We start from the raw sequence: 9,859 nt of genomic DNA, 5'->3' as shown, positions 1-9,859 counted from the left end.
GCTTACTCGCCCCGCGCGTCTGGCTGTGGCGTGGAGACCCCCCCCTACACCCTTTCTCTCTCTCTCTCTCTGCCGATCCCCCCCCCCGCGGGCCTCGAGCCCCTCCGCCCGGGGCCCCCGCCGCCTGGCTCGCCCGCTCGCTCGCTCTGGCGGCTCGGGCTGCTGCAATGCATCAAGTTTCCCCGCGCCCTCCCCCTCCTCCGAGTGGCGCACGCTTTGCCTCCTTCCCCGCCGCCCTCGCCGGCCGCCGCCGCAGCAGCTCGCCGAACGACACCGCGCCTGAGCCCGGCCTGGCCCGCCGCCCCTCTGCCGCAGCGCCGCGCGTCCCCGGGAAAGGCTAAAGGAAGGACGCGCCGGGCGCCTCGACCGGCCCCCTCGTCGAGGAAGGCCAGGGAAAGGGCGCCCGCCGAGAGGGAGAGGGAGAAAGCGAGAGGGAGGGAGGGCCATCCGGCCAGCGAGCGAGCGCCCCCCTCCCCTCCCCTCCTCTCTGCCGCAGGCAGGCAAGGGCGCACCGGCACCCGCGCCTTCGGACTCCCGAGTCCTCCTGGAGTCCCTCCGGGCGGCCGAGTCGCAGATCGGCCCCCTCCACCCACTGCCCAGCGCCGCGCAGGAAGGCGTTTTCCGACGTGCTCCTCCAACTCGCGGTGGAAGCGGGGCTTCAGAGTCCCGGGCGGGCGCCAGCCTCTGGAATCGGCCGAGAGCTTTTCCTCGCCCGCGCCGTCGAGGCGGTTTGCTGACATCGAGTCGCGCCGACTGCAAAGATGCGCTTTCCGAAGCGACCCCGAGTTTAGGAAGGGCGGGGGAGGTCGGGGATCGAACCGACGGACTCACTTTGCCGGGGCAAGGGAATGAGCCTTCAACACGCCTCGGTCGGATCACCTTGAAAGCAGAAGGACGTCTCCCCGGAGTAACCAGGAAGACCTTGACCACTTTGGCCGAAGAACCTGCTCTTTTATTCCGGAGTCACACCGAGTCGCAGGCATTCGGAGCCATGCCATTCATCCCATAACAGGACCATCCTTGGCTGCGCGTAGGGGAAGAAGAAGACCACGACGACGACGGGGAGGGACCCGATCTCCCTACTTTCTCTGCCCGAGCCCTTCCCAACTTTTATGGCTCCTTTCGCCGGCCGCCTCTCGGGCTTCTTGGCAAGTCGCCCCCTCCCCGGATCGGTCCCACCGCAGCAGCAGGCCGAGAGGGGCAAACGCCGTCGGGGAAGGTAGCCGCGGAGCCGCCCCCCCCCCGTGCCGCTCGCGTCCGCTGCGGGCTCGAGCCGGATCGAGTGTCCGAAGCCGGGCCGGGCCCATCCGGCTGGGACATTCCAAGGCGCGCTGGGCTTTTCTTGGGTAGCTGCTAAGCCCCCCGCCCCCGCCCCGCGCGGGCTATAAATACCCTCCTTGGAAGCTTCTCCCCCAGGATCGTCTGTCGGTTGACCGCAAGAGCTTGCTCCGAAGGGCGAGAAGGGCTCGGGGAGGCCTGCCTAGCGCGCTTGTCCCCCCCCACCCCTCCAGGCCAAGCGGGGACCCCCCCCCCCCACGCTGGATCCCGAGCCTGCGGCATGGCTGGCCCTCGCCCCATCGCGATCCTACTCTGCCTTGCCCTGGGTAAGTGGGACCAAGTGCGGGGAGGGCGCAGGGAGGGGGAGAGCCCCCTGTTTTGGTCTCGGAAACTGGGGACCCCCCGATCTTCGACAGCCTTGCTGAGAAGCTCAAGACAGCATTGGGAATGGGGTGGGGGTGGGTGGGGGAGAGGCTCCTGCTTTGGCCCTGTCAGGATCCTGCTTTTTCTGCCAAATTTTTCTAAAAGGAAAAGAAAGGTGATCTTGGAAACCAGCAGGGATAGCGATTCACCGGTTAAGTAGGTCACACACACCCCAAACATTTTTACACCCCCAAATCCTTTTGCCAAGGGGAAACGGCTGTTTCTAGTTTCTTTCTGGTGTTTCTTTTCTTTCTTTGTTTTTGCACTTTGGGGCACTTTTGGAGGTCTGTGAGCCCCCCCCCCAGAAGAATCACTGGGTGGAAAAAGGCCCCACTCCCCCATCTGCTGAAGTTGCCCACTTTGGATGAAGGTAGCTGCTTTCAAGCTTTGGGGGGGGGGGAGAAGGCTGGAAAATTAACGGGGCGAAAGAGGAGGAAGGAGACTTAGGAAGCCAGGGCCTGGTCTTGTTGGTCCGTTCGGGTCGGCACTTCCCATCCAATCCAGGTCCCACGCATGGCGTGAGGTGGAGGAGGCAGCCGCCTCGGGCGGCAAATAGTCAGGGAAGGCACAGAACCATGGTAAAATCTTGAGGGACAGAGGCACACGTCTCGTGAGGCCTTCCTGGCATCTCTTAGGCTAGCCTGATGCTCTTGGACGCAGTGGAAAAAATGTGCTAAAACAAAATACTAGCCAGATTCAACTACCAGCCTAATTATTCCTTGTGGGAATGGGGTGGGTGTGGGGGAGGTGTCCTCTTTTCCCTCAGGCAGCAAAATGTCTTGGGCTGCACTCAAGAAAATAGGTTTCCTGGGACTTAAACACAATATATAATTTAGGGACGCAGTCCCTGCCTTCTCCATAACTAAGGTGTAACCCCTGGATTTACCTGAGAAAACTCTTTGGGGTGGCTTCTCTAAGCTCTTGGAGGCTTAGGGAGGCGAACGCACACAACGCCGCCCAGAGACCTCTGGGTAGAGTGGGTGGCATATAAATAAAATAAAATAAATAAATAAACAAACAAAGGCACACACTCTGCTCTCAGGACTTACCGAAAGGAGCTGGTGGTAAGAGTCACTTCCCGGTGTTCGAAATCCAGCTCCAGGACTTGCTTTTCCTTAGAATTGTCATATAGACTCCAATCCAAGGGCCCAGGATGTCCGTGGCAGGTCCTCTGCACAGAAGCCACGCTGTTCTCCTTTGCTCTCCAAAGGCTTTTTGGCACCTTCACTTTTGGATGCATTCCGGGGACCCTTAAAGTCCGGATTTCCTCCATACTACTGGAAGGGCAAGAAATTCAGCTACAGCTTCCTGGGATCCCCTCAGATTCTATCCCAGCAGGTCTGGTCTCAGAATAGGCCAGAGTAAAGGGCAAGTAAATGAAATTGCTTCTAGTACCTGTAGGGAGAATACCAACTGCAGAGTTAATGGAGATTGAAGTGGGTTTGATAACATGCTGAATTTGGTGATATACTAATTCTGTGGACCAAAATATCTATCTTGAAACTGTATTTGTGGTTGTTGTTATGTGCCATCAAGCTGCCACTGACTCATAGTGATCCTATGAATGAACCATCTCCAAAAGGTCCTGCCCTCAACAGCCCTGCTCAGGGCTTGTAGATTCAAGCCTGTGGTTTCCTTTTGGGAGTTAGTCCACCTTGCATTTGGTCTTCCTCTTTTCCTGCTGCCTTCCACCTTTCCCTGCATTATGGTATTTTCCAGGGAATTCTGCTGTCTCAGGATATGCCCAAAGTTGGACAGCCTCAGTTTCAGCATTTTTGCTTCCAGAGGTAGTTCAGGCTTTAGGGCCGCTATAAGTTGGCTGTGGATTGATGGTCTGTAACAGCAGCAAATCAGATATCCCTTCCTTCCCCAGACCTAGCATCTTTGGAACCTCAACCCACATCATCCCTAGGCTAACATGGTCCTTCTGCCTGGGGGAATAACGGAGGTTGTGGTCCAGACATCTTCAGCGGGAGGCAGACTGGACAGTGGACTACAGTCTCTATGAGAGAATGGGCAGCAGAAATAGACACACATCTTGCTGCAGATGACATAGAATGAAGTGTCTGTTACAGGACGGGGGGAAAAAATAGGAAAGGTGTTTGGTAAAAAGAAGCTTCCCACCTCCTCTGCCTTGTGCTGTCAGCTTCCCTCCGCCCCCTTTGTCCCCAGGAATATTTCCAAAAAGGACAGAGCTTCCATCTGCTCCTGCCTCTGTGTCAGCTCTGTATTTTCCTTATGGGTTTGTAGGGAGTGCTGGTTTTCTCCAGAGGGAGAACCATGGCAGGCAGGGGCAGGAAAAACAACACCAGTTCCTACTGCAATGGAAAGACAAAAAACAACGTAAGACTCCGTGGAGTGTTTAAGATGCTCACGGGGGGGTTCTTTCTGCTCACCCGCTCACTTTTCTGAATCTTTCCCGGAACCTCTCTCTCCATGCTCTTCCTTTCTCTCTTGAATCTAACAATGATTATTATGTGCTGGCCAATTTTGATTGATGACAACCCCTTCCAATGTTTTCTAGGTACGGAGTACTCAAAAGTGGTTTCCAGTTGCTTTCTTCTGGGGGCACTTCGGGGACTGCGTGGCATGCCAGTTCATTAAACCCTCTCCTGGTTTCATTGGGTAGGGCAGGGGAGAAAGATGCATTGAGCTTGGAAGGAGAGAAGGATGTTGAATGCTGGAAACTCCTCCCTCCCTCTCCATCTGGCAGCAGCATCAGCTCCCTTAGGATTTGCTCTGAACTCGGGAGACCTACCTGAATCTTACAGGCAATGGGTTGGGGTGGAAAAAAAATCTGCCCTTAAGTGCTCATATTCTGCTTAGTAGAGCGATTAGAGCCACAAGCTCTTATTGGCTGTTGATTGCCTTCAGCATCTGATTTTTTAACCAGAGTAATTAGACAGTGTAGAGCAGGAACAGACCAAGAAATAATATTACCTCTCTCTCTGGCTCACCTCAAACACCTCCAATTCAGGAATATAATGGGGGGGGGGAAGGCTGGTTTCCGAGCAGCCATGCAGGAAGACAGAGAGGCAATATATTATGTGTTCCCATTCATCCATGTCCTGCTTTATTACTTGTAAGATGATCGGGATGTTTTGTGTGTCTAGCAGGAGTTTTAATATCAGAATATTGGATCAGCAGGTTAAAGCACTGGAACAACATGACACAGCATACGGCTTAAAAGCCCTCTTTAAGTAAAGGGAATCGTAAGCCTGTTTCAGATAAATCCAATTTTGCCACCCATTGGAATATAAACAATACCGGTGGACGTGCGTTCGCAATATAATAATCTCAAAGCCTTCACACCATAAGAATGAGGGAAAGATCCACTGAGGGGTTTGATTCTCAGACGTTTGGAGTGGCATGCATGGCTGCCCCTCCATTTTCATTTTGTTCTCACAATAACTTGCAAGTTAGTTTGGGGCAATTGGCGGTGACTGGCATGAAGGCAGTACACTCAGAGTAGTGGGCACGGATGGGATCTCTCTTAGGGATTTCTGTGCCGAACATGGATTTGAACTCGGCTCTCCCTAGGTCTAGGACGTAGTCTGGCACACCATCCTAGATAACAGCAAACCATCTGTTATTCCACTCCCCCTGACTTCTCAGTGTTCCTGTCCTGCCAGGCCACCCTTGCCTAGTCATTTGTTGATGGCCTAAAAGAGAAGATGTGCCAGTTCCCATCCAGCTTCCAAATGCTGCCTTCTTTGCCTGGAAAGTATTTTCATCTACCCCAGCCGAGTCAGCATTTACAAGGCTGCCTCAACAGCAGGATCTGAGCAAATCTATGTCCATCCTGCATCATCTTGAAAATCTCTGAGAGATCTGTCTCCCTGCTCCCACCCAGCCATGCTGGCAAAGTTTGCTTATTTTGTCATGGAAATCATTGATCTCTATGTTAGAACCACCCTTAGTATGCTGACCTCAGATGATTTTAGAAGCAAAGCAAGATTGGGCTATGCCAGGATTCTGATGGGGAGTCTACCACAGAACAGCAAGGATCGCCAGCTAGGGCTTGGAAAGAATCTTATCTGAAATGCTAGAGAGTCACTACTCGTCAGAGCTGAGAATACGAAGCTAGATGGGCCAAAGACCTGCCACAGTATAAAAGAGTTTTCTGCATTGCTGTCTTGAAAGAGTGGATGATGTAAGAGCCCCTTCTTCTGTTCCCCTTTTCCATATTATACATGTGTTGCTAGGGCTTCTGCAGGAATCTCATAGGGGTGAGATACCTAACACTCTGTGTTGCTGAAATCGGCCGGAAATGTGGTGGCATGAAGACAGAAAGCTTGTCAAGGCAGGCCCCATGCAATGCCGTAGGCCAGGTGTGATTCTGGCTTTTGCTGCCCAACCCTGCTAAATTTGGTGCTGAATTTGCCAGAAATAAGAGTCTAGGCAAGTACCCGTCTGCTACTCCAGTACTAGCCGAGATGAATCAATTTCTAAAGAACTTGCCAAGTTTGTAACCAAAGATCTGATTCATCAGCCATTGAGTATGGGGTGCAGGTGCTAGGGATGAAACAGCTGGAAACCATGATTTTTTTATAAAAAAAGGCAAAATGGGGTAATTGAGTTACCAGCATCCAGCACAATAGCTGCACTTGGGGTCTGAAGTATGTTATCCATATTTTAATCAATAGGAAATTAAGGATCTCTAACCAATTCTGCAAATCAGTTGATCATTCAATTTATTTTGGTATGCAGGTGTAGAGGCTGCTTTTCTAAAGACTTCATCTCCCAGGCTGGTTTATGACAATAGCATAAAGACATAAGAAAAACTCTCATGAATGAAACCAAACTGATCCATAGCTTGGGAGGTTTTGGCATCTGGATGGGGAGCTGGAGGTTGGGAGTTCAGTTCCCCACTGTGGCTCCTTGACATGGACTGGATTTAATGATCCATCAGGTCCCTTCCAGGTCTGCAATTCTAAGATTACGTATTACTCTAAGATTTTAAATGCCTGTTGAGTGCAGCTTTCTGTCTCCGTGGTGGCCAGTCAGGATGAGGGTACAGTACAGTGGTGCCTCGCTTAGCGAGTGCTTCGCTATGCGATGAATTCGCATAGCGAGGGGGTCCGGGCCATCGCTGGAGCATTCGCTCAGCGATGGCCCCTATGGCGATTTTTTGCTTTGCGATGATCGCTAAGCGATTCGCTTAGCGATCTTCGCAAAACGAAGCGGGGGAGAACAGCTGATCGGTGGTTCCAAAATGGCCGCCGGAAGGTCCGCGCCGCATTTTCGCGCCCTGCCCTCGCTTACCGAGGGCGCGAAAATGGCGGAGCTATGGAAGAAACATCGCTTAACGGTGAGTTTTCAAGCCATAGGAACGCATTGAACAAAGTTCAATGCGTTTCTATGGCTTTTTTAGTCCCGTTTAGCGATGTTTTCGCATAGCGAAGGTTAATCCGGAACGGATTAACCTCGCTATGCGAGGCACCACTGTATTTACAATGTTTCATAAGTATCATAGCATCTTTTGTTTACCACGTCTTATGTGTATGCGTGTCTGTAAACTCCATGGTGTGGTAAATTTGGAAGCACAGGCGAGGAGATTCCTCCTTATTGTAACTTGTTTGACAACCATATGTGTTAGAATTTAGCAATTACGGTATATAAATGTACTAAATAGCCTGTGTATTCTCTTATTATCTTGTAGTGTACCAAAGCCCAATGCATTATGCCAAATTGCTCTTTCTTACAAATCACAAAGACAGGGAGGCAATATATAACACCATTAACACAGGCATGTTTAAATCCAGGCCAGATGCAAAAGAAATGTGAGGAAGGAGCTTCAAAGAAATATTTTGTGAGAAAGAAAGCTTGAAAGGAATACCAGTTTTAATTACTTATTTATGATGCTTGTGTAACCATTTATAAAGCTGTCCTGTGCATTCAGCTTTTTGGACTTTTCTTTACTGCACGTTGCTAGGTAAGTATTAAATATATATTAAAATAATAAATAAATAAATTGGTATGAGTATTGGTCTCCTGGATGGCATTAAATAAAATGCTTCCCTGATACCTTGCAACTTAAAATGCCTCCTGGCAGATTTCTAAGAAAAAGGTCTCCACCATTACAGCTGTGCATCATTGGAGTGCTTTTATCCAGAGAAGTTACTTTTTTGGGGCTATAGTGTCCAGAATCAGCCAGCACAGCCAATATTAACCTTGGCCAGGGGATTGACAGAGTTTTGGTCCAAAAAACAAAACAGGAACATTTTGGGCTCCGCTTACATCTTTATACCCGCAATAATAACAAGCACATTTCAGCTTGTGAAGTTTTGAAATAATAGTGAGAGAGGAGGCCTTTGATATGAATCTAATGCATGTTGTTCAAGGATGATGCTAATGATGTCATCACTTTAAAATATTGTAAAGGCTTTTACTTTATAGTAAGAGACTGAGCTGTATATCTGGGCCTTGCCTACTTTAGGATGCTACTTAAAACTAATGGTCAGCTTCTTTCTAATCATTAAATTTGCAGGGTGGCACAGTTGATTTTTCAGGTCTCTTGCCAAATGGCAGTACTCATCTCTTGAAATTCCCAGAAGTATATGCAGGATCCTTCCAAACCTGCCTTCCCAGAGCAAATACAGCCTTAAAGCATCTCTATTTCACGTGACAACTTTCCATATCTGGCCTACTTTTTAAAAAATTACATACTGACTGGGGATTCAGTAGTCCGAAAGAGTGATCTTTCCAAGCTCTGATTGGAAAAGTGGAAGGCGGTGGCTAGATTTGTGTATGAAATATCCCTGCTGTATTTATTACAATATCACAATATTTTGGCAGGAATCCTGAAGGCACTTATTAAGGAGCAAGACCTGCTGTACACAGTGGGACCTGCTTATTATTTATTAATTACGTAATACCACCACCCCTTTTCTCCATTAAGCACAAATACATGGCTCCCATCCTTCTTGCTTTACCTTCACAGTAACTGTGGGATGTAGCTTGAGCTGAGAGGAGGACTGGCCTCAGACCACCTAGTGTAGTGGTTCCCAACCTTGGGAAATCAGGTTTTCTTGGATTGTGACTCCCAGAAACCCTAGCCAGCCCAGCCTAGTGAGTTTCATGGCTGTGTAGGAACTTCCCTTTAAATAAACCAACTTTGGCTAGGTTGGGGATCTAGCTGAATGGCAGAGTCCATCTTCTGAATATGTAGAGTCCTATGTTTAATTCTTGACATCTCCAGTGCTGGAAAAGGTCTTTCTTTTGCAGAGACACCAGAAAGCTGCTGACACTCAGTGAGAGGGGTATTTGGGCTATTGATACTAAGGCTTTGGCCCAGTAAAAAGGTAAAGGTTCCCCTTGACAATTTGTCCAGTCTTGTCGACTTTAGGCGGTGGTGCTCATCTCCGTTTCCAACCCATAGAGCTAGGGTTTGTCCAAAGACAATCTTCCGTGGTCACGTGGCAGCATGACTAGACACGGAACACCGTTACCTTCCCACCATGGTGGTACCTATTTATCTACTCGCATTTTGCATTTTGCATGCTTTCGAACCGCTAGGTTGGCGGGAGCTGGGATAAGCGACGGGGGCTCACTCCGTCGCATGGATTCGATATTATGATTGCAGGTCTTCTGGCCTTGCAGCACAGAGCCTTCTGTGGTTTAATCTGCAGCGTCACCAGTAGCTTTACAAAAATAAGGTCAGCTACCTCCCTCAGGTGGCAGATCCTAAGGAACAGCATCACCAACCTTCCAGGTGTCCCTCTCAAGCCTCCTGGGTTTTACTTCTGTCTTCAAAGGATGGAATATGTGCCAAAAATATTGTTCTACAGCTTCTTGGGTTTGACCAAGTGCCTTCTCTTGGTGCTATTCCAGCAGAGGGAAGTAGTCTTCCTTCTCCCCAGATTCTGGAGCGATGCCAGCTTAATCCAGGGGTGCTGCTTCCTACACTGTGCAAAGTTCTAGTTCCATAAGGACAATCTGCTCTTCACCATCCTAATGCAGTTTTAATTCCTCCCCATTGGAGGACTATTTCAGTGATGGCGTGATACATTGTCGTTGTTTAGTCGTTCAGTCGTGTCTGATTCTTCGTGACCCCATGGACCAGAGCACACTAGGCCCTCCTATCTTCCACTGCTTCCTGGAGTTGTGTCAAATTCATATTGGTTGCTTCAATGACACTGTCTCATCCTCTGTCGTC

At 49.9% G+C, this 9,859-nt stretch overlaps 1 protein-coding gene across 1 annotated transcript in view; it reads left to right on the top strand.

Annotated features, from left to right (window-relative positions):
- The first annotated feature begins 319 nt into the window (after positions 1-319).
- The window catches only part of SCN1B (sodium voltage-gated channel beta subunit 1), a 29,356-nt gene continuing 19,816 nt past the window's right edge, over positions 320-9,859 (top strand). Inside the window, exon 1 of the mRNA XM_020811915.3 lies at positions 320-1,604. Coding sequence (XP_020667574.2) covers positions 1,559-1,604 — 46 coding nt within the window. The 5' untranslated portion in view covers positions 320-1,558. The remainder of the gene's footprint in view (positions 1,605-9,859) is intronic.

The sequence above is a fragment of the Pogona vitticeps genome, chromosome 9 (genome assembly GCF_051106095.1).
Source record: "Pogona vitticeps strain Pit_001003342236 chromosome 9, PviZW2.1, whole genome shotgun sequence".
NCBI classification, from domain to species: Eukaryota; Metazoa; Chordata; class Lepidosauria; order Squamata; family Agamidae; genus Pogona; species Pogona vitticeps.
This window is presented reverse-complemented; position numbering and strand designations above follow the sequence as displayed.